Here is a 24,584-nt window from a genome sequence, read left to right on the forward strand (position 1 = left end):
GTGCCGTGAGTGCACGTCCCCTGACTCGCGGCACACCCCCATTTGCAGTGTCCGCACTCCCCTTTCTCGAAGCGAACGTGGATGCCAGGGCCGGAAAGAGGCCCCAGTCCGTCCCTGGACAGATCCCATTGTATATAGTGGTAAATAGTGAGGTGGTGAAAAAAAGTACAATGTTAACACAAAAAGCTGATTCTAACTATTATTCTGGCAAATTAAAATTAATTAGATCCTTCTTTTTATGATAAATTGTATTAATACTTTTTGATACAAAACAGGACACATTACAAGGTATACGCATATAACGACAAGTGACAATCTCCCAGCTCACTAGGATATTATGCAGAGTATACCTAACAAAACACAACCCAGACAGTGTGCATTGTGTACATGTGGAATGCACGGACAAAGCCCCCCGTTTGTACAGTCTTTACCTACATCGAGCAGAATGTTGTAACATTAAACTCAGCCAATCCATTACCATGTACACAGTGACATATTTAAAAATATAATACAATAATTTAGTTAGCAGAACAAATGACCCCCCAAAATTGATATTATTGGACATTTTTATATTTATGTAAAAGCACATATATTTTCCTTAAATAATATATTTATTTAATGTAGTGGCTTTATTTGCTGTTTAAGTCATAACGTTAGCTAGCCATTCCAGATGATGCAAAGTATTCTGATTCTAGGGGATACGGAGTCTACGGAGAGCACACAAGTTATAGATGATGAATCCTCCTTGACTTATTGGGCGAATAAAATACTTTGCACTCCAAATCCAGAAGAGAAGGTGAGACTGAGAAAACAATATGCCGCCTATAACTCCTAACAACCGATTATTTTATTTTCTAATCTACAATGATAGCCTGTGAAGGGTTGCAGCATCATTTTCACATTTTAATGAATGTCACCAACTGTATTTAATAATTATACATAAATATGTATTCATCCTAGGCAAAACTAACACATCAGGTACAGGAATTGTGGAAATCTTGGAAAGTCACAGAACTTGGCCAAGTAGAACCTCCTGCACAACCCAGCCGCAAGGAAAGCCTTACTATTGTACAGCCTGGCAGGATCAAGAGGGGGAAGGGAGGCACGCTGGTGAGACATATTTACTCTTACAATACTATAGTCCAGAGGTTCCCAAACTGTGTGCCGTGGCTCCCTGGGGTGCCTCGGGACACTTGTAGGGGTGCCCTGGCTTGGTGGTCCAGGACCAATTAAAATTATTCATGGTCAACATAATAGGCAAAACCAGTGCTGGTGGCTGCCACTCATAAAATATGTGGCCAAACAGAAGCAAATCTTGTCCCTCACCACACAACTGACCCTTAGGATGACATATAAACGCGATCTACTTAATGTAATATTTCTTTCTAAATTTCTCAATAAGAAATTTTTGGCCTAGGGGTGCCGTGAACAAAATTCTGATATTCTAGGGCGCCGTGATTCAAAAAAGTTTGGAAACCACTGCTATAGTCTATAGATTTTGTAAGACTTTACAGTCTCTCTCTCTTAACCTTGCAGAGAAAACCATTCACAGATGCTAGAAGTCTTTTAGCACAGGAACGTATGTACACCCAGGCTATAGGGAGGGCCCCAGATGATGTCCCCGGATGTTTTCTCATAAGCCAAAGTCTGCATACAGTTCATAATAGATTATTCTGTAATAAAACATTATGGGGGGAATTCAGTTGATTTGGGCATCAATTGTTTAGATGCCCAAACAATTGTCAGTATTAAATTGTGTTTGGGCGCCCATGCATATCACGCATGTCGTGTCCAAACACACAGGATTTTGCCTCGTAAAACGGCAAAACTCTTCCAAAGGGCCGAGTTTGCACACATTTTTTCTCGCTCCTCAGGAAGCTGCAAGAAAAAAAAAGGTGTCTTCGGTGGCTAATGTGCTCCTGAACAGCAGAACAATTGAATTGCCATTGGGCGCCATCTAGTGGCGGCCACAAGAAAAACAATTGAATCCCCCCATTTCTCTAACGTCCTAGAGGATGCTGGGGACTCCGTAAGGACCATGGGGAATAGACAGGCTCCGCAGGAGATAGGGCACTTTAAGAAAGCTTTGGATTCTGGGTGTGCACTGGCTCCTCCCTCTATGTCCCTCCTCCAGACCTCAGTTTTACACTGTGCCCAGAGGATGAAGGGCGCACTGTAGGGAGCTCTCTTGAGTTCTTTGCTACAGAAAGCATTTTTGTTTGGATTTTTACTTTTTTCACAGGGAGCACTGCTGGCAACAGGCTCCCTGCATCGAGGGACTGAGGAGAGAGGGGCAGACCTACTTAACTGATAGGATCTGCTTCCTCGGCTACTGGACACCATTAGCTTCAGAGGGGGTGAACACAGGTTCGTCGTGGGCGTCCACCCCCGGAGCCACGCCGCCGTTCTCCTCACAGAGCCAGAAGAACAGAAGCAAGAAGACGTCTCAGGCGGCAGAAGCCTTCAGCTTCACAGAGGTAACGCACAGCACTGCAGCTGTGCGTCATTGCTCCACATCACCTCACACACTCCGGTCACTGTATGGGTGCAGGGCGCAGGGGGGGGCGCCCTGGGCAGCAATAATAACACCTCTTACATGGCAAATAGGTATATACATGTACAGCTGGGCACTGTATATGTATATAATTGAGCCCCCGCCATTTTACACGATTTTGAGCGGGACAGAAGCCCGCCGCCGAGGGGGCGGGCTTCTCCCTCAGCACTCACCAGCGCCATTTCTCTCCTCAAAACGCTGAGAGGATGCTCCCCAGACTCTCCCCTGCTTACACACGGTGAAGGGAGTTTAAAAAGAGAGGGGGGGGGGGGCACATAATTGGCGGATAAAGTATAATACAGCGCTGCTGGGGAAAAGCATTCTGTGTTGGTCTCCAGGTTATTGCGCTGGGGTGTGTGCTGGCATACTCTCTCTCTGTCTCTCCAAAGGGCCTTTCAGGGGATACTGTCTTCAGAAAAAGTTTCCCTGGGTGTGTGCAGTGTGTCGGTACGTGTGTGTCGACATGTTTGATGAGGAAGGCTCGCTTAATGTGGAGGGGGAGTGCTTGAATGTCAGGTCGCCGTCGGCAACACCGGACTGGGTGGATATGCTGAATGTCTTGAATGCAAATGTAAATCTCCTGCATAAAAGATTAGACAAAGCTGAAGCTAGGGATCAGTCAGGTAGCCAGTCCGTGCCTGTCCCTGTGGTGCCAGGACCTTCAGGGTCTCAAAAGCGCCCCATATCCCAGGTCGCTGACACAGATACCGACACAGATACTGACTCTAGTGTCGACTATGAGGATGCAAAATTACAGCCGAAGGTGGCAAAAGGTATTAGGTACATGATTATTGCCATAAAAGAGGTTTTGCATATCACGGAGGAACCCCCTGTCCCTGACACGAGGGTTCACATGTATAAAGGGAAAAAGCCTGAGGTCACGTTTCCGTCCTCATTTGAGCTAAGCGAATTATGCGAAAAGGCTTGAGAATCTCCGGATAGGAGACTCCATGTTCCCAAAAGGATTCTCATGGCGTATCCTTTTCCACAGAAGGATCGGATACGATGGGAATCTGCGCCTAAAGTAGACAAGGCGCTGACACGCTTATCCAAGAAGGTGGCACTGCCTTCTCCGGATACTGCTTCCCTCAAGGATCCTGCTGATCGCAAGCAGGAAATTACCATGAAGCACATTTACACACATTCAGGAACTATAGTTAGGCCGGCCATGGCGTCGGCCTGGGTTTGTAGTGCTGTCGTGGCATGGTTAGACTCCTTATCTACGGAGATGGACAACTTAGATAGGGATACCATTCTAATGACCATGGAGCATATCAGAGATGCTGCCTTGTATATGAGGGATGCTCAGAGAGACATTTGTTTACTAAGCTCTAGAATAAACGCTATGTCTATTTCTGCTAGGCGGCTCTTGTGGACCCGACAGTGGACGGGAGACGCCGACTCAAAGCGGCATATGGAGTCATTGCCTTACAAGGGGGAAGAGTTGTTTGGAGAAGGCCTCTCGGACCTAGTCTCTACTGCTACGGCCGGTAAATCGTATTTACCTTATGTTCCCCCGCAGCATTCTAAGAAGGTACCACATAATCAAATGCAGTCCTTTCGTTCCAATAAAAACAAGAAGGTACGAGGATCGTCCTTCGTTGCCAGAGGTAAAGGCAAGGGAAAAAAGCTGCACTCAGCTAGTTCCCAGGAGCATAAGTCATCCCCTACTTCCGCAAAGTCCATAGCATGACGCTGGGGCTTTCCGGGGGGGGTCAGATCAAGTGTGGGCACGTCTTCGTCTTTTCAGCCACATCTGGGTTCAATCACAGGTGGATCCCTGGGCAATAGAGATTGTTTCCCAGGGATACAGACTGGAATTCGAAGACATGCCCCCTCGCCGGTTTTTCAAATCGGCTCTGCCGGCTTCCCCGTCAGAGAGGGAGCTAGTGTTAGTGGCAATTCACAAATTGTACATTCAACAGGTGATAATCAAGGTTCCTCATCTCCAGCAAGGAGAGGGTTATTATACATCCCTGTTTGTGGTACCGAAACCGGACGGTTCGGTCAGACCCATTCTAAATCTAAAATCCCTGAACCTGTACTTGAAAAGGTTCAAGTTCAAAATGGAATCGCTCAGATTGGTCATCGCCAGCCTGGAGGGAGGGGATTGGATGGTGTTCCTGGACATAAAGGATGCGTACCTTCATGTTCCGATTTTCCCCCCTCACCAGGCGTTTCTGAGATTTGCAGTACAGGATTGTCACTACCAATTTCAGACGTTGCCGTTTGGTCTGTCCACGGCCCCGAGAATTTTCACCAAGGTAATGGCGGAAATGATGGTGCTCCTGCGCAAGCAGGGAATCACAATTATCCCGTACTTGGACGATCTCCTTATAAAGGCGAGATCTCGGGAGAAGTTGCTGGACAGCGTGTCTCTGTCCGTGAAGACGTTGCAGATGCACGGCTGGATTCTCAATTTACCGAAATCCCAGCTAGTACCTGCAACGCGTCTGACCTTTTGGGCCTGATTCTAGACACAGACCAAAATAGAGTTTTTCTTCCGGTGGAGAAGGCTCAGGAGCTCATAGCCCTGGTCAGGAACCTTTTAAAGCCAAAAAAGGTTTCGGTGCATCATTGCACAAAGGTTCTGGGGAAGATGGTGGCTTCATACGAGGCCATCCCCTTCGGCAGGTTCCATGCGAGGACTTTCCAATGGGACCTATTGGACAAATGGGCCCGGGTCCCATCTACAGATGCAGAAACGGATCACCCTGTCTCCCAGGGCCAGGGTATCTCTCCTGTGGTGGCTGCACAGTGCTCACCTCCTAGAGGGTCGCAGGTTCGGCATTCAGGACTGGATCCTGGTGACCACGGACGCGAGCCTCCGAGGTTGGGGGGCTGTCGCACTGGGAAGAAATTTCCAAGGTCTCTGGTCAAGCCTAGAGACTTGTCTCCACATCAATGTCCTGGAGTTAAGGGCCATTTACAACGCCCTACGCCAGGCGGAGGAGTGGCTTCAGAACAAACCGGTTCTGATTCAGTCGGACAATATCAAGGCAGTGGCTCATGTAAACCGCCAAGGCGGCACAAGGAGCAGAGTGGCCATGGCAGAGGCGACCAGGATTCTGCGCTGGGCGGAAGGCCATGTAAGCGCACTATCAGCAGTGTTCATCCCGGGGGTGGACAACTGGGAGGCGGACTTCCTCAGCAGGCACGACCTGCATCCGGGAGAGTGGGGACTTCATCAAGAAGTCTTCACACAGATCGTGGATCGGTGGGGACTGCCTCAAATAGACATGATGGCGTCCCGTCTCAACAAAAAGCTAAAGAGGTATTGCGCCAGGTCAAGAGACCCTCAGGCGGTAGTGGTAGACGCTCTGGTGACACCATGGGTCTATGTGTTTCCTCCTCTGCTCTCATACCCAAGGTGTTGAGATTAATAAGACTAAGAAGGGTCAGAACAATTCTCATTGTTCCAGATTGGCCAAGGAGGACTTGGTATCCGGATCTGCAAGAGCTGCTCACAGAAGATCCGTGGCCTCTTCCTCTAAGGCAGGACCTGCTGCAGCAGGGGCCCTGTCTGTTCCAAGACTTACAGCGGCTGCGTTTGACGGCATGGCGGTTGAACGCCGGATCCTAGCTGAAAAAGGGATTCCGGAGGAGGTCATTCCTACCCTGATCAAGGCTAGGAAGGATGTGACATCGAAACATTATCACCGTATATGGCGGAAATATGTTTCTTGGTGTGAGGCCAGAGCTGCTCCTACGGAGGAGGAGTTCCATTTGGGCCGTCTGCTTCACTTCCTTCAAACGGGAGTGAATTTGGGCCTAAAATTAGGGTCCATAAAGGTCCAAATTTCGGCCTTATCCATTTTCTTTCAAAAAGAATTGGCTTCTCTTCCTGAAGTACAGACTTTTGTGAAGGGAGTGCTGCATATTCAGCCTCCCTTTGTACCTCCGGTGGCGCCTTGGGATCTTAACATGGTATTAAGTTTCCTCAAGTCACCTTGGTTTGAACCACTCAAAACAGTGGAGTTGAAATACCTCACTTGGAAAGTGGTCATGTTGTTGGCCTTAGCTTCTGCAAGGCGTGTTTCGGAATTAGCGGCTTTATCATATAAAAGCCCATACCTGATTTTTCACGTGGATAGGGCAGAGTTGAGGACTCGTCCTCAATTTCTGCCCAAGGTGGTCTCATCTTTTCATATGAACCAACCTATTGTCGTGCCTGTGGCTACACGGGACTTGGAGGACTCCGAGTCCCTGGATGTGGTCAGGGCTTTGAAGATTTACGTGACCAGAACAGCTAGGATCAGGAAGACTGAAGCTCTGTTTGTTCTGTATGCGGCCAACAAGGTTGGCGCTCCTGCTTCAAAGCAGACAATTGCTCGCTGGATCTGTAACACGATTCAGCAGGCGCATTCTACGGCAGGATTGCCATTGCCTAAATCGGTTTTGGCCCATTCCACTAGGAAGGTGGGCTCTTCTTGGGCGGCTGCCCGAGGGGTCTCGGCACTACAACTGTGCCGAGCTGCAAAGATCTATAAGTTTGATACCCTGGTTGAGGAGGACCTCCTGTTTGCTCAATCGGTGCTGCAGAGTCATCCGCACTCTCCCGCCCGTTTGGGAGCTTTGGTATAATCCCCATGGTCCTTACGGAGTCCCCAGCATCCTCTAGGACGTTAGAGAAAATAGGATTTTACTTACCGGTAAATCTATTTCTCGTAGTCCGTAGAGGATGCTGGGTGCCCGTCCCAAGTGCGGACTTCTTCTGCAAGACTTGTATATAGTTATTGCTTACATAAGGGTTATGTTATAGTTGGTGGGTCTTGAACCGAGGCTATGTTACTTGTTCATACTGTAAACTGGGTAGTTTATCACAAGTTATACGGTGTGATTGGTGTGGCTGGTATGAATCTCGCCCTTAGGTTACATAAATCCTTTCCTCGTACTGTTCATATCCTCTGGGCACAGTTTCTCTAACTGAGGTCTGGAGGAGGGACATAGAGGGAGGAGCCAGTGCACACCCAGAATCCAAAGCTTTCTTAAAGTGCCCTATCTCCTGCGGAGCCCGTCTATTCCCCATGGTCCTTACGGAGTCCCCAGCATCCTTTACGGACTACGAGAAATAGATTTACCGGTAAGTAAAATCCTATTATGTGTGGTAAAGTAACAGCGGGTTCTGGCCTTTGCACTTCAACCAAAGCTTGTTTACAGCTCACTTCCAGTGAGCTTACACCATGTTGTATTGCCTGAAGGATGAGTGCAGCAGTACCTACGTTACTTTGGCAGGAAGAGAGTAATATGTACCAGAGAGGCCAGAATACTCGCATTTCACAAAAATGTAATGTCAATTCTATGAATCCTGCTCAGGCACTGGTAACGCTGGGGAGGTGGGGGGAATGAGAGACTGTGTCCAGACAGTGAGAGCGGGGTGCGGAGCTCTCACTGCGCAACTACTAGATAAATATTTAAGCCCAATTTCGTTAGTCTTCTTGTAGTCCTTCTAGCCTCTTCTTCCTTTGTTACAAACCATTAGCCTCATTTTGATTGAACATACAGGAACTGATGTAGAGTTGGATGTAAGCTCTTACATTTTTTGCACTTCATTCATATGCAGATTTGGTTGCATTTTGTGCTTCTGACTCCTTGCACCTAGAGTCACATGAAAACATAGGCAGAGTAATGAAAGAGTGTATTCATGCAAGTGTACATATCCAGACCACAACACAGATGCATGTGCACATATCGGCAGGCACTTCTAATTGGCTGAGTGCATCTTGAGCCCTCCCACTTTTATGCAGTCATTGATATTTATGGTCTGGTATATTCACATTATTTGATATTTTCTCTTGACAGACAGTCCTCACTTTGCAGTGGGAAAAGGTATAACACAAAAACTACTGTCCATGTTTCCCTTTGCCCAGCAGGCCATCTCACACTTTCCTCAGCCTGGATACCAGGTCTCACACTGACCTCATCTCACTAACGCCTCTATGACTCTGTCAGCCACTGCCCACTCCTACACTGCTGCTGCTCGCCATTGAATGTCTTATTACCTCATGCTGTCGCTAGTGTGAGCATCTGGGAGTGGATTATGGGGGTGCGTGGGAGAGTAGCAAGGGTGGAGGTGGGGGTTGTATACCTCAGTGAGGGAATGTTCCTGAGTAAGGAGCTTGTGAGACGTCCACACTATGGCCCTCATTCCGAGTGGATCGCTCGCTAGCTACTTTTAGCAGCCGTGCAAACCCACGCGGGAGTGTATTTTCGCTTTGCAAGTGTGCGATCGCATACTTATCCTGTGCGATGATTCTAGCGACGGAGGTCCCGGAATTGACGGCAGATACCCGCCCTGCAAACGCCTGGACACGCCTGCGTTTGCCCAACCACTCCCAGAAAACGGTCAGTTGACACCCATGAACGCCCTCTTCCTGTCAATCTCCTTGCGATCGGCTGTGCGAATGGATTAGTCGCTAGAAGCATTGCACAGCAACAATGCTCTTGGTACCCGTACGACGCGCGTGCGCATTGCAGTGCATACGCATGCGCAGTTTTGCCGTTTTTTTACCTGATCGCTACACTGCTAAAATTGGCAGCGAGCGATCAACTCTGAATGACCCCCTATTTGTTAAGTCTACTGAACGTGCATGATATTCCTCTGTCATCCATCTGGGGGACGCTGCAGTAGTAATTACACTTGGGGTTAGAGTGTGGTATGGGAGTGTAGGCACTAGAACTAAAGCATTAACTCCTCCCCCCTCTAACCCCTCCCATCTGCAGCAGAGCCTTAGTTTAGTTTTTGTGCCTTGGAAGAATGCACACTTTTCTTTTGCTCCTAGTTTTTAGTTAGGTTTTATTTCCTACATGTTTGTATATTGGTGTTTAGTCCCTAATGCTGGCGACAAACACAACCAGAGCGAGAGTAGTTAGGATAGAGAGTTTCTGTGAGCTCTATTTCTCACTCTGCACTGCTTCTGGGGAAGTCACTACACCACTGAGGTCCCTGGGTCTTCACCTCACCGGATCACAGAATCCGAGGAGGCATTGGGTCAGGTAGGAACAGCCACAGCCTACTTAGGTAGCGCTGGGCTGTGACCCTTATCATGCTTGCTTCCCTTTGTGCATGCTTCCATGGCAGGTCCTCCAGACTCCCTGCTGTGTGTGTACTGCTTAGAGCCCTGTCTGTGGCATGGGGAGGGTAGCACTCTCAGGGCTAGTGGCAGCTAGCGGAGACTGAGGGCATCATTTTAGTGTATCTTAGGTCCCGATTCCCTATGCCACTTAACCCCACTCCCAAACGGCCAGGCGCCATTTTGTCCAGCACCCTGGTGCAGGTTAAGCCTTGTCCTTGGCATCTCCACAGGGCGGGAGTTTCTCAGGGCATCTGCCGCCATTAAACTCGTGCAGGCTTGCTGGGACGATTAGCCCGAGCCCCAACAGCCCTGCAAGAAGCTCATGCCGCCGTTTTACAGCTCTCCAGCTGCACAGCACGCTGGGGGGACCACTGCCTGTCATTCTCTGCACAGTGGGGCTCAACAATAGCAAGAATAGTGGGACTATTACTAACATCAGTACCTAGCCCACCAGCTTTATCAATTTACCAATCCTACCTGTTATTGTTATACACTGTCTTTTATTGTTTGTACTGCAGCAAGTATGGTGGAACTATTACTAGGATCAGTACTTGGCCTCCAAGCTTTGTCAATTTATAAATTATATTTGTTAGTTACACAACTGCTTTGAGCAGATTTAAACTAGCTACAGCCAGTTTGTTAACTAGTTCTGCTGCCTGTATGACTCTACTGCAGATACTAGATACAATCTGGTCTGTCTATCAGATAGGAAAAAGACACCCAACTGACTTTTCAAACAATTGAATTAGGTTCAGGTTCCCAGGGTAAGGTGTCTGTCTCTAGTATACTAGGTCATCGGTTAAGACATTTATGGAGACACTGAAGTAATGGCGGTTGCACCAAAAAGTGCATGCATCCATCATGAGATTGGCTAAGTTGACTTTCATTCCTATATTGCAGTCTGACCTTTTTAAAAGAACCCGCAGATAGAAAACAGTGAGGTAGTTCTTAAATTAGTATTCACTCTGACAGAAATATTCCTACGCCGTATCCTGGCTAGTTCCTGGGTCTTTAGGGCAGTTGCAGATTGCATAATGCAAATTTCCAGTATTCAATCAGATGATCCTTTTCAGGTCTCTGAAGTTTTGTCCTCTGTCAGTGTGTTTCTTGGATTCTGTTTCTATTCAATCTTGCATCTCCGCCTTGGCCCGATGCTCCTTATGGTTGTGATTCGTGGAATACTGATTCCAGATCAAAGCCTACTTTGCAGGGGGACACACATCCACTTGGACCAAGGGCTTCCGCTATGCCCTCAGCAGGGCTCACGGAGTCCAGCGAGCTGTTTCCCAGTGGTAGAAGCCCACTTTCTCTTGTTCCACAGGACGGGACCATTGGATGTGCCGAATGATATCACGGGGATACATTCTAAATTCCGAGGAACATGTACCAAGCAGGTTCTTTGGTATCCCCTCTTCCTCAAGATTTATCCAAGAGACAGGCTCTAATCCTTGCAGTCTGTTCGCTATCCAACGCAAGGGTAATCATTCCAGTCCTTTTTCATCAACAGGGTTGTGGGGTTTTTACTCCGAAAGTTTCAAACACTTCCCTTCTGTTTGTCCACGGACCCAGAGTCCCCACAGGACAATGGCTCACTTGTTTGCCATCCTCCAAAATCTAGGCATCAACACAATCCCATATTTGGTCGATTGTTGCTAAAAGTTCTGTTTGATGCACATTTTTTCGTGCACATCTACAGCGGAACTTGGTTCCAGATTTCTTCCTTCTCGGTGGATGGTGTTCCTAGGTCTCCTCTTCGACTCCAGATGTCTCAGTCTTTTGACTACATACAGGATCTCCAGACCAGTAAACACACTTTTCTTCAGTTTCCACAGGGGTCAGTGATCCATTGCATACACTTCCCTTCTGCAACATAGTGGCGACCTTCCAGGTGGCCCCATTTTCCCAGGCTCATGCCTGGATTCTTCAATCTCAAATTCTGTGTTATTAGTCTCAGGCAGACTTCAGTTTACATAGACAACAGTTCTGCCTGTCCGTTCCAATACGGCAATCTCTTCGTTGGTGGCTCCACAATCCGAATCTGACCCACGGGGCTCCATTTTCTATTTGGACATGGAACGTCATAAACACAGACGTTGGGGTTCTGGGTTTCAACTCTGGCACTTTCAGGAACTGTGGTCCGAAATGGAGATGTCACTTCCAATCTGCGGGCCATTCACAACGCCTTGACTCAAACTCAAGGCTTACTAGAAAGTCATCCAGTTTGCATTCGGTCGAACAACGCAACCGCAGTGGCTTATGTCATCATGTAAAGTGGCATTCGCAGCTGGAGAGCCATCAGGTCGGTATCTCACGTATGCAGGGGTCGGAACTTTGGGTTTCCGCACTATCGGCCATCTCCAGTTCCAGCGTAGACATCTGGGAAGCGGACTTCTTAGGTTGTCACACTGTTCATCCCCGAGGAATGAGAACTACACCAACAGGTGTTTCTGACCTTTGTTTACATGTGTGACAAACCCAACATCGTCCTCAGGGCATCTCGTCTCGACAAGGGCTTCCTTGGTATGATGATCACTCCAGGGATCCTCTTGTAGAAATCGTAGACGCTGTGGCAACATCCAGTGGGTCCTTCAATGCATTTGACCAGTGGCTCTTTCGGTCCTCCTCAACCGCTCTGGATTTGCCTGTCATCATAGCTATGCCCTGTTTCAGACCATGGTGGCCAAGACTCTTGAAAGTCTACCTCTTCGGCCAGGTCTACTATTTAAAAATCCGTGCCATCATCAGGATTTGACTCATCTCACAGTGACAGCGTGCTTCTGGAGACCAGCATCATCAGCTTGAAAGGTTTGCCTCGGTCAGTAGTCCTGACGTATGTTTCAGGCTCGCAAACCATTCACATGAAACTGTACAGGCCTCTTCGTCTTTTCCGCCTCTTGTTCTTTCTACAGGACAGTTGTCATAAGGACTTCTTTTCTTCAGAGACAGGTTTCTGCTCTATTTTTTCCTTTTCCAGTGATGGTTACAAACATTCTTACGGATGTTCAGTGTTTCTTTCACAGATTTTTGCATATACAGCTTCCTTGTGTATCTTCTGTCCCTCCTTAAAATTGGTCCTGACGGGTTTTTTTTTACAAAGATAAAAAAGAAATGCAAGTCATTTTTTGATCATCTTTCATTCAGATAGGTTGGTTCATGGATGCAACCTTTGTTGCACTTGTTTGATTTCCAATTTCCTTGTTCCTGCTCCGCTGCTGGATCTCTATGCTCTTTGGGCAGTTCACCATGGCGCCTCAGTGGAACACCTGTCTAAGGATACGCCTTGGTCGTCTGTACTCACCTTTACCAAATCATACGGTTTCCATACGTTGGTATGGAGACCACTCGTTTTAGATGGGGAGGTTTTTTTATGTGCAGTTTAGTCGGACATCTCCCCCCATCTCTTAAGCTTGCTTTGGGAATTCCCAAGTGTAATTACTACCGCAGCATCCCCCGGATGGATGACAGAGGAAATAGGATTTTTTACTCACCGTAAAATCTCTTTCTCTGAGTCCATTCGGGAGACGCTGTGAACCCTCCCTCATTTGTCTGGTTCTTGCCAGTAGTGTTATTTCTCTATTGGCATTGTTGTTTTGTTCTGTTCTCCAGCTCTGTTTGTTCAGTGTTTTTTCCATGTGTTCTTACTCCATGTGGCTTTGCAAAACGTAGACTGAGGCTCTGCTGCAGATGGGAGGGGTTAGAGGGGACAGGAGTTAATACTTTAGTTCTTGAGCCTAAACTCTCATACCGCACTCTAACCCCAAGTGTAATTACTACCGCAGCGTCCCCGGATGGACTCAGAGGAAGAGATTTTACGGTGAGTAAAAAATCCTATTTTCTTTTTTTATCCCATTCTGAAAATATAAACTAGATTTCAGTCTGTATTCAAATGTAGTTTACATGGTAAACTGCAACTGTAGTATTTAATAACACTGTACATACACAGTCAGGCTGTCTTACCTATGTGGCACTTCATTAGAATATATTTTGTACAAATTGTGTGCTGTAACTTGGGACATTTGCTACTGACACTGTTAGGTCACAATTCTCAGCATAAGCCAGGCACACACATGTATGTTTTCATGGTGAATATTGTTTTCTCCTTGTACATAAGCTACATTTACAGAACTAGACCGACCATGCCCTTTTTTTTTTTTTTTTTTTTTTTTTAAGCTCTACTCCTTCCCCAAAGTTTTTTTCCTCTATGATTACTTTCCCATTTGCTTATTTATAAAAACCTGAATGTATAATAAATTACACTCTCCCATCCCCTCCCCCTTTTGTGGTTTTGGCCTGTGTATTAAAATGTAAACATTTTCTTTAGCTTTTCTGTGACAGCTAGAGGCCTACCTGTGCTTCATTTAACACTTATTCAGTTTATATGGCACGATAAGTATTTGTGTATCCATAGCTGCCCTAAAGTTTGTGTTTCTACAACGCATTCCAGCTCTGCTTTCCGATAAATCTCCGGAAAGCCTCTTCATTAAATGGATTAAGCTAGTCATGAAGGCAATGCAAGTTTCTAGACTTTGAAACCGTTTACTACAGATTGTATGTGTTCAGAATTCACGTGCTATTTGTCTTGCTCATCTCTGCACATCTTTATAAAGACATTCTAAATATATTGGAACAGTTCCTGTTTTCTGTTCACTATCTGCACCAGGCCTGGCCAACCTGTGGCTCTCCAGCTGTTGTAAAATTACAAGTCCCATCATGCTTTGCCCGAGTTTTGCTATGTGGATGTGTATTTTCACAACATCTGGAGAGCCACAGGTTGACCAGGCCTCATCTGCACTATGAACAGGATTCAGAGATGTACATAAATCCAATATTTACGTAAATCTCCTATGTGTAATTATCTGAGCATGTACAGCAGCCTCTGTGTGTGTGTACAGCAGCCTCTGTGTGCGTGTACAGCAGCCTCTGTGTGCGTGTACAGCAGCCTCTGTGTGCGTGTACAGCAGCCTCTGTGTGCGTGTACAGCAGCCTCTGTGTGCGTGTACAGCAGCCTCTGTGTGCGTGTACAGCAGCCTCTGTGTGCGTGTACAGCAGCCTCTGTGCGTGTACAGCAGCCTCTGTGTGCGTGTACAGCAGCCTCTGTGTGCGTGTACAGCAGCCTCTGTGTGCGTGCACAGCAGCCTCTGTGTGCGTGTACAGCAGCCTCTGTGCGTGTACAGCAGCCTCTGTGTGCGTGTACAGCAGCCTCTGTGTGCGTGTACAGCAGCCTCTGTGTGCGTGCACAGCAGCCTCAGTGAGCGTGCACAGCAGCCTCAGTGAGCGTGCACAGCAGCCTCAGTGCGTGTACAGCAGCCTCTGTGTGCGTGTACAGCAGCCTCTGTGTGCGTGTACAGCAGCCTCTGTGCGTGTACAGCAGCCTCTGTGTGCGTGTACAGCAGCCTCTGTGTGCGTGCACAGCAGCCTCAGTGAGCGTGCACAGCAGCCTCAGTGAGCGTGCACAGCAGCCTCAGTGAGCGTGCACAGCAGCCTCAGTGAGCGTGCACAGCAGCCTCAGTGAGCGTGTACAGCAGCCTTAGTGTGCGTGTACAGCAGCCTCAGTGAGCGTGTACAGCAGCCTTAGTGTGCGTGTACAGCAGCCTTAGTGTGCATGTGCAGATCAGGTCCTGCAATGTCGGTCGCAGTGCGACTGCAGATGTTAGGTGAGTGACAGATGTTTCCTCAGATGCATTTTAACTGGCCGCAGCTGCGTGGTTTTGACGGACATCTTGAGTAACCCGTGAGTTACTCAGATGTCCGATGTTCACAGAGGATGCGATGCAGCAAGTGGATCACAGAAGCCTGCAATGGGCAGATATTTACTTAAGATGCTTCCTGCGACTTGCATATTTTTGCAGCTGCATCAGTAAAATTAGCATTCGTCTCTAAATCAGGCCCTATATAACAAGAAAGGTGTATTTTATATGTTGATTTGTAGGCATGATGCACCCAAGATTTAACTTTTGTGTAAACAACATGGTTAACACTCTGGTACAGCACAGCTTCACTCAGTACAGCACCTATTCATAAGATGCCTAGCACCGTAAATCATGGCGGTAGCCATTTTGTGAGCTGGTCCAATATTCAGCCTATGGGTTTACTAGAAACTTTGGTCATTTCTGAGACTTGAAGTACTTTGTGCTTCATGTCTCAGTAATACCACTAGTTGTATGTTGAATTGATAAACTGTGTTGTCATGAACTCTGTGGGGTCCATTCAATTGTGTCCTGCACCCCCTGCTGGGCTTCTATAGCAATGGGCGTCTATTGGAGCTATTCAATTGTTGCTCCGATCAGACGCCCATTACCGGTTAAGGCGCCTGACAGATCCGCGTTTAGCCACACAAAGCAGCTAAACCCATCTACAGCTCTTGAATGGGTATTCAAAGTCCGGGTTTTTAACACATTCTTTCTTGCACCTCCTAAGGCTGCGAGAAAAAAATGTGACTGCAGCGGCTAATGGCCATCTGTCGGAGCAACAATTAAATAGCTTGGATAGACACTCATACCTTCAGTAGGTAGCTGCAACACATTTGAACTGGCCCTTACATATGTGTCACAGATATACGTCAAGTAACTACAGTGTAGCACATTTTCTCCGGTAATCTTGCACTACTGTAATAGGGAGAGTGAAGGTCCACAACCTAGTACAGAACTTGTTTAATAAGTAAAATAGGATTTTAAATACCTACCGGTAAATCCTTTTCTCGTAGTCCATTAGGGATACTGGGGTCACATTAGTGCGATGGGTTATAGATGGGGTCCAAAGGAGCCATGGCACTCCTAAAACTTCAATAGTGTGTGCTGGCTCCTCCCACAGCCCAGTCTAGGAAAACTGCCCAAAGGAGACGGACATACATAAGAGGAGGAAAACAAGACAAAGGGTAGGTATTTAGAATCCTATTTTCTCTGACATCCATAAGAGATACTGGGGTCACATTAGTACGATGGGGGACTTCCCAAAGCTCCCAGAATGGACAGGAGTGAGCTGAGACGCCTGCAAGACTGCGTTACCAAATTGCTTATCCACTGAAGCCAGGGTATCAAACTTGTAGAATTTTACAAACGTGTTTGTCCCTGACCAGGTAGCAGCATGGCAAAGTTGTAAAGCCAAGACTCCATGGGCAGCCGCCCATGATGAGCCCACCGACCGTGTAGAGTGGGCCTTGATAGATCGCAGAACTGGCAAAGCTGCCAAAGCATAGGCCTGTAGATAGTGAGACTAATCCAGCGAGCAATAGACCGCTTTGAAGTAGGACAACCCCTTTTGTGACCGTCATACAGCACAAAGAGAATCAGATTTCCAGACACGAGCCGTCCTCTCAACGTAAATCTTCAAGGCTCACACTAGATCTAACGATTTAGGAGTAGAAGAGGAGTTAGAACCAACCGGAACCACTATCGGCTGATTGATATGAAAAGCGGACACCACTTTTGGCAAAAACTGTTGACGAGTTCTGAGTTCCGCTCTATCCTCGTTAAAGATCAAGTAGGGGCTCCTGCATGACAACACCCCTAGTTCCGAGACTCGCTTAGCCGATGCCAAGGCCAACAGCATTACTGTGTTCCACGTAAGGTACTTTTCTTCTACAGACTCCAAAGGCTCAAACCAAGAGGATTGTAGAAAATCCAAAACCACTGTCAGATCCCAAGGGGCCGTGGGCAGCACAAAGGGAGGTTGTATGTTAAGGACACCCTTCAAGAATGTTTGGACTTCCGGTAAAGTAGCCAATTGTCTTTGGAAAAAGATAGATAAGGCCGAAATCTGAACTTTGATGATGCCCAGGCGTAGGCCCATATCCACTCCATCCTGTAGGAAACGACCCAGATTGGAATCTGCGACCTTCACACCAGAAGATATATCTCTTCCAAATGCGGTGGTAATGAGTTGACGTTACCCCTTTCCTGGCCTGGATCATGGTTGAAATTACCTTGTCTGGAATACCCTTCTTGGCTAGAATCTCCCTTTCAACCTCCATGCCGTTAAACAAAGCCGTTGTAAGTCCTGGTAGACGAACGGTCCTTGCTGAAGAAGATCCACCCTCAATGGCAGAGGCCGTGGGTCATCCACTGACAGAGCCAGAAGGTCTGTATACCAAGCCCTTCTTGGCCAAACCGGGGCAATCAGAATTACCTGAACCCTTTCCTTTTTTATTCTTTTCAGAACTCTGGATCCTGCTTTTCTCAGCAGATCGTCCAGATATGAAACAATGTTTTCTTCGTGAATATCCTCGATGCCGTAGAGAGGCCGAAGGGTAAAGCCTGAAACTGGTAGTGGTTGTCCAGGAGCGCAAACCGTAGGTAAGCCTGATGAGGTATGCATCCTTGATATCCAGGGATACTAAAAACTCCCACTCTTCCAGACCTGAAATCACCGCTTTCAGACATTCCATCTTAAATTTGAAAACCTTCAGATGTGGGTTTAAGGATTTAAGATTCAAAATTGGTCTTACTGAACCATCCGGTTTCGATACCACAAACAGGCTGGAGTAGTATCCCCGGTTTCTCGGAGAAAGTGGAACAGAAAACAATAACCTGAGTCTGAATCAAGTTTCGAATAGCCTCTTGTAAGGTTTCCCGTAAGTCTTTGCAAACTGGTAAGCTTGATTTGAAAAATCTGTGAGGTGGAATAAAGTCGAAATCTATTTTGTAGCCATGGGAGATTAGATCTCCGGGCATCTTGGCAGGAGCCTCTCCAAATATGGCTGATATACTTAAGCCGAGCTCCCACCCTGAGATCCCCCAGAAGTGGAGGGACACCGTCATGTTGAAACCTTTGTGGAAGCGGAGTTGGTGATCTGCTCCTGTGAACTTGAGGCAGCTGGTCTGCGTGGCTTTCCTCTATTTCCTCTGGCAGCATTTGGGGCACCTCTAGCCCTACTTCTAAACCTCGTCTATCGAAAGAACTGCAGAGATGGGCCCGAATTTGGACATCTAGCAGGTGGAGCCGTAGACGGTAGGTACGTGGATTTCCCGGCAGTGGACTGCGCAATCCATTTGTGCAATTCACCTCCAAATAAGGCATCACCTGTGAAGAGCATAGATTCTACAACCTTCTTAGATTCAGCGAACGCTACCCACTGACGTAACCACAGAGCTCTGCGAGCAGAGACTGCAATAGTAGTAGACCTGGCATTTATGGTTCCGATCTCTTTGATAGATTCGCATAAGAAAAGGGCAGATTCCTGAATATGTTGTATAAGTGTCACCATATTAGATAGCATGCATCACCCGCAAGGCCCTCTTGAAGGTAACCTGCCCATGTGTGAATGGCTTGTGTAATCTAACAGCCTGCAATAATGGGTCTCTGAGTTGCCCCTGCAGCTATATAGATTTCAATGTGCTTTCTATTTTTCTGTCAGCCGACTCTTTTAGCGTCATAGCTCCCGGTACCGGCAACACCGTCTTTTTAGACAGACGTGAAACCGAGGCATCTACTATAGGGGGATTTCCCCAGAGTTTTCTCCCCTCCTGAAAAAAGGGGAAAACAGTCAAGACTTTTTAGACATTTGAAACCTCTTGTCAGGATTAACCCACAGTTCTCTGAAAAGGTCATCTAATTCTTTAGAATCAGGAAAAGTTGCATTTACTTTTTTTCTATGCAGAGAAAAAAGACTTTGGCACCTCTGCTTCCGTATCTGGGATATTAAGCACTTCCCTTATAGAATGAATAAGTGATTTCACTCCCTGTGCTGCAGTTTCCTCTTCTATCTCATGAGCCGCAATTATCTCCGCCTCCTCCAGAATCTCCTCATCAGTTTCTGAAATGTACTGGTGTACTTGGCAATAAAGATGACTCTGCAATCATTCAATCTGTTCTCTGCACCTCAATAATGGTGTGGTTTGGCTCTGCCTCAGCTCACAACAGGAATAGACTGCAACGAATAGTAAGGGCAGCGGAAAAAATCATAGGGACAAATCTCCCAGCAATCGAGGATATCTACCGGGCTAGGGTTAGGAAACGGGCGGAAAGGATCATCGATGACCACTCCCACCCCTCTCATGACCTGTTTCGGCGGCTGCCATCTGGAAGACGGTACAGCCTGCGGCTCGGGAGAACTGCTAGACACAGGAACAGTTTCTTTCCCCAAGCGACTATCTTGGTAAACTCGACACTTGCTTAGTCTATTAATTTTTCGCACTCGAACCATGTATTCAAGCAGCCATTATGTTCCCTTCTCTATGTTTATGTCACGTTGTTGTTTTCTTTTTTTCTCTTTTCTTTTTTCTGTCTGAGAGCTGTGGTTATCGGAAACAATTTCCTTGTGTATTATGTACTGATATACTTGGCAATAAAGATGATTCTGAAAGTAAATCCTGTATCCCACATTTATGTGGTACTTGTCTTGTGGAGGTAGGCTCCTTTCTGCTCCCTGAATGTTCTTTTGCTAAATCAGAGACAGACTGCTGCAGCAGCTGCCTTTTTCTTTTTGCAGCAGCCATTTTATTAGACATACTAGACATCATGGATTTAATGGACGCCACCCAGGGTGGCTCCTGTAACTCTCCCCCTGTCGTCCCACTGTTCTGTGAGGGCTGGCTACATTTGCTCACATATAAGTGAGTCTGCGGAGGAAGGAGAAAACCTGGTGCTACATGAAGTACACACTGCTTTTTACCAACCATGCTGACAGTGGTCACACAGACACACACAGAGGATACAAGTATAAGCAAGTTTACCCACAGTGAAGCAGAGAGAGGGGATACACAGAGAGTGAGGAACCAGCACACAACCCCCTTTGCAATATTGATACCACTTGCTGGGCTTTTTATATATTTAAATGTACCAGGAGCCTGATAAAGGTTCCAGTAGCTGCTCTCCCCTTTGTCTAACACCTGTTACCAATGTTCAGGCGAATAGGGTACCCCAGGAGGGATGAATTTTCCTGCGTCTTCTCCTCAGTGAAATGGCGACAGGAAGCCACTGGTCCCGCTCTGATGAAACCCCGCCCCTCAATGGCGCCAGAGCTTAGCTTAATTATTTATACTGGCTATGTCTCCCACTAGCGTAAAAATAGGGATAAATGCCCTTTTACAGTCAGCGCCAGTTTCCCTGCACGGGGGTTGGGGGGGGGTACGCATGAGATCTCCCCGTGGAGAGTCTGTATGCCTGCTCCGTATCATGCCGCACTCGGAACTGGGGACCCGCTAACCGGGACCCCGGTATAACACTCACCACTTTTCATCCTTCATGCTTTAGGGGTGTGCGGCTTGCTGCGGGGGGGTGCGCTCGAGTGCCATGCCCTGCGGTACACTGACTCTTCCAGTACTTTTTCCTGTCAGCGGGGAGCTGGTTCTGCGCCTTCCAGAGGCTGGTCCCCCCCTACTGCCCACGAGGCAGGTAACACTTGCCCAAACAGTATACCCGAAAAAAATAAAAGTTTAAATAAAATTGAAGAAAAATCTCTGGAGCTCCAGAGCAGTGCATCCGGCCCTGAGGGCACATTTTTGGACTCCATCTATACCCCATCGTACTAATGTGACCCCAGTATCCCTTATGGATGTCAGAGAAATAAACATTAAAACGTCATGTTTAAATCTATTTTGATAGGGTCGTTATCCGTTATTACTGGTTGTTTTGGGGCTGCACACTTACTGATAGCAGGCTGTTAGTAAGTGCTGTAATATTTGCAGAATATGGCCAGCTAACAGCAATGTAATGTTGCCTTAGAGTTTTAGCATGCTAGTGCATAACAGAAGCTCAGAGCTTAAATCCTAATGTCCTCCTCCTATAATGTCCTAGGATGAAATTTTCATAGTATTTTCTGATTTTGATGGCGGTTAATGCCTCTGTACATTGTGCCCTTAGGCCAGTAGGATTGCATTGCTGCACTCTCTGGCAAACATCGAACAGTGGGCCATAGACCTGTCCTGGGACATCATTGCTCGTTTTGCTGGCTTCCAACTGCAAACTGGAGAGAAACTTCCAAAGGAATTCTTCTCAGATTTTGTGAAAGTGGCTGCAGATGAAGCAAAGGTTTGTAGACCATGTTGTGTAAATGGAATTGTACATCTTATATACAGTACAAATAACCTATTTCTTCTGTTCGTCAGCATTTTTGTTTGCTGGAGAAGCGTCTTGCAGAGCTGGGCAGTAACTTCGGAGATCTTCCTGTGCACAACAGTAAATTATTTCCATACTAAATATCTGCTTTGGGGTATAAGTGATTAATTACTGTGCGGTTCTTCATCGGACTGTTTCTTGTAATGATGTCTGTGACCTTGATATTCATGTGTATGTTTTCAGAGTTGTGGGAATCTGCTTCAGATACTGCACATGATCTTCTGGGACGGTTGGCTATTGTGCATATGGTCCATGAAGCCAGGTATGGACACAAACTGTGAGGCACTAGTCTAGGTAAAAAGCTGGTCAGTAGAACCAAGATTATTCAGCTGGTGTCCTACAAAACATTACAAGGTTCTTCTAATGGAAAGAGCTGGTCATGCACCACCGATTTCATCAACACAAGGTTAATGGCCCACTGTTGCTTTAGCCATTAGAATCTGCTGCTTTTGCCTCCACATTGTAGGCAGTGCAAGCATTGATTTCTTATTACGTAACATTATGGGGCGAGATTCAAATGTTTTATTGTGCCAGATCTCCCTTCTAAAGTGACGGTAAATCGCGGGGTGAAATTCTATTGACCCCCGTTATCGCGCCCATAAGAGACGGGTTTGTTCACGTAATTCGGCTAAACCCGACTAAAGTCATGGGTACGATCACAAAAAGTCCCATTTGGACGTCCAAACGTGTCACTTTTTCGCGCATTGCAGCTCACCACCCCTGGGGGGTGGCGAGCTGATATCTCGCCCATCGGCAGCAACATTTGAATACTGCTGGCACGTGCGATGGGGGCGAGAGGGGAGGACGGAACATTTTAATAAGCCATTGGATGACCTCTGACTGGGAACTTACAGATGCATCTACATTTCACTATGTGCAGCTAGCATCATGTACATTACTGTAGATAACAAGCATTAATCTCAATTTACTTTCAGAGGACTAGATGTTCACCCCCAGACATTGCAGCGGTTCTTAGCTCAGGGTGATGAAGGTTCAGCCCGGATCCTGGAAGTTATTTACACGGATGAGATTACTCATGTGGCAGCAGGGCTGAAGTGGTTCACTTACATCTGTGCCAAGGAGCAGCGGGTGAGAGGCCAAGGACATGGTCTTACAAACTGCTTCTTATTGTTCTTTAGTCATTAATTCAAATACCAATATCTGATTTAAATTAATACAAGGTCAGAGTCATTATTACAGTTTTACTGTAGCATACTTCATAGACAATAATTAAACCCATAAGTCATTCTGAATAACATTGATTTATCTATGTATGGTAGAATCCACAGTACTGCAAGCTCCAAAGGGAAGTAATATAGTACACAATTTCATGTCATATTGCAAGGCGGATTACTATGTAAACTGTAAACTCCAGGAGGCTCTAGTTCAGGTGGAGGGTTTATGGCTAATGTAAAGCTTCTTCCTTATAGGCCCTACACACTGGCCGATTTTTTGAAAGATATGAACGATCTCGTTCATAAATGAACGAGAACTCGTTCATATCTTTCAGTGTGGAGACTCCAGCGATGAGCGATGCGCGGCCCCGCGCTCGTTCATCGCTGGTCTCCCGTCGGCTGTGCATGCAGGCCAATATGGACGATCTCGTCCATATTTGCCTGCACTTCAATGCAGCCGCGTGACGGGGGGAGTGAAGAAACTTCACTCCCCCCGTCACTGCCCCCCCGCCGCCGGGTCGCTCGTCGGCCGTATCCGCCGTCAGGCAGCTCGGCGGCGGGTCGGCCAGTGAGTAGGGCCTCTTAGACTTCAGTCATTTTATTACCACAGAAAGCCTGGCAGTACTGTACCTAAAGGCCCGTATTCACGGGCCGATGTGGGAGAGATGTGTGCTGAGCGAACCACTCAGCACAGCGCGATGTGTGCGGGGCGGGCGCTCATTTGCCCCCCACCCCAGCGGGTGAAATGAGCGACCTGCTAGATTGGACTGCATGGCAGGCCAATCTAGCACCAGCAATGCGCGGGGCTGCGCATATCGCTATCGCTGTGGGGGGTACACACAGAGCGATCATGCTTGCAATCTAATCAGATTTCTTAGATTTTAAGCAGCGATCGCTCCGTGAGTACCCCCCTTAGGATAACCTAAAGGATTGTCTGTAGTGAAAGGTGTCTACACTGTACTTTAATACAATGACCATTTATCGCCTTAGGACTGCTTGTCTACTTTCCATGAGCTGGTACCGTTGTATTTCAGAGGATACCTGAAACCTCCGTTCAATGCTGAAGGCAGGAAATCAGCTGGGATGTCTGAGGAGGTAATATCTGCTGCTGTATGCCTCACTGCATTGATACCAGCTAACATAGTTAGGCGGAGAGTGTTTTCCTTCATAATAAATTATATGTACATGTAATATTAAAGGCATCATTTCCATCAACCTTGAAAATGATTTACGGGCACTTTAGTGTTTTGTAGTCTGTGATTGGAAAGTTTAAGTACCAAATGTAAACTTACAAAAAAAACTTGTTGAATCCATTGATACGCCATGTTTCCAATTCAGTTACTGCATATCATTCTAGCAATCTTTCTTTAATTACAGTAGCATCACAGGGATGTAGCTCCCGGGTTGTGCCCAGAGCCATTTTAATTGCTCCTGCAGTAAGACTCCCTGTGAATTGAATAGGTCCGGCTGACCTAACCCAGGAGCTACATTCCCATGATGCTAATGGAATTGCCTCCTAAGATAGCGAGCCATTCTCATTTGTTTTTTTATTGCACTATGAACAGTCTATTTAGCAGCATTCTACCTTTGCTGATATTTGTCACAAGTTAATATCACAACTTCCAATATCCGTTTGCAAAAAGTTACTACTAGATGTAAACATTAACATAAGGGGCAAGTCAATTATACTCTATGTAAGATTGATTGCAAGGTAGGTGCGGTGGG

The 24,584-nt window shown here is 46.9% G+C and overlaps 1 protein-coding gene across 2 annotated transcripts in view; it reads left to right on the forward strand.

The window, feature by feature from the left end:
• Positions 1–24,584, forward strand: part of LOC134931848 (uncharacterized protein HI_0077-like) — an 87,875-nt gene that overhangs the window by 62,294 nt on the left and 997 nt on the right. Inside the window, exons 5-11 of one of the 2 annotated variants that reach the window (XM_063925619.1) lie at positions 696–796; positions 961–1,110; positions 21,430–21,597; positions 21,675–21,744; positions 21,868–21,946; positions 22,620–22,773; positions 23,850–23,954. In XM_063925619.1, the coding sequence (XP_063781689.1) occupies positions 696–796; positions 961–1,110; positions 21,430–21,597; positions 21,675–21,744; positions 21,868–21,946; positions 22,620–22,773; positions 23,850–23,954 (827 nt within the window). The remainder of the gene's footprint in view (positions 1–695; positions 797–960; positions 1,111–21,429; positions 21,598–21,674; positions 21,745–21,867; positions 21,947–22,619; positions 22,774–23,849; positions 23,955–24,584) is intronic. The other variant, XM_063925620.1, reaches the window with a different exon arrangement.

The sequence above is a fragment of the Pseudophryne corroboree genome, chromosome 6 (genome assembly GCF_028390025.1).
Source record: "Pseudophryne corroboree isolate aPseCor3 chromosome 6, aPseCor3.hap2, whole genome shotgun sequence".
In the NCBI taxonomy this organism is placed as follows: Eukaryota; Metazoa; Chordata; class Amphibia; order Anura; family Myobatrachidae; genus Pseudophryne; species Pseudophryne corroboree.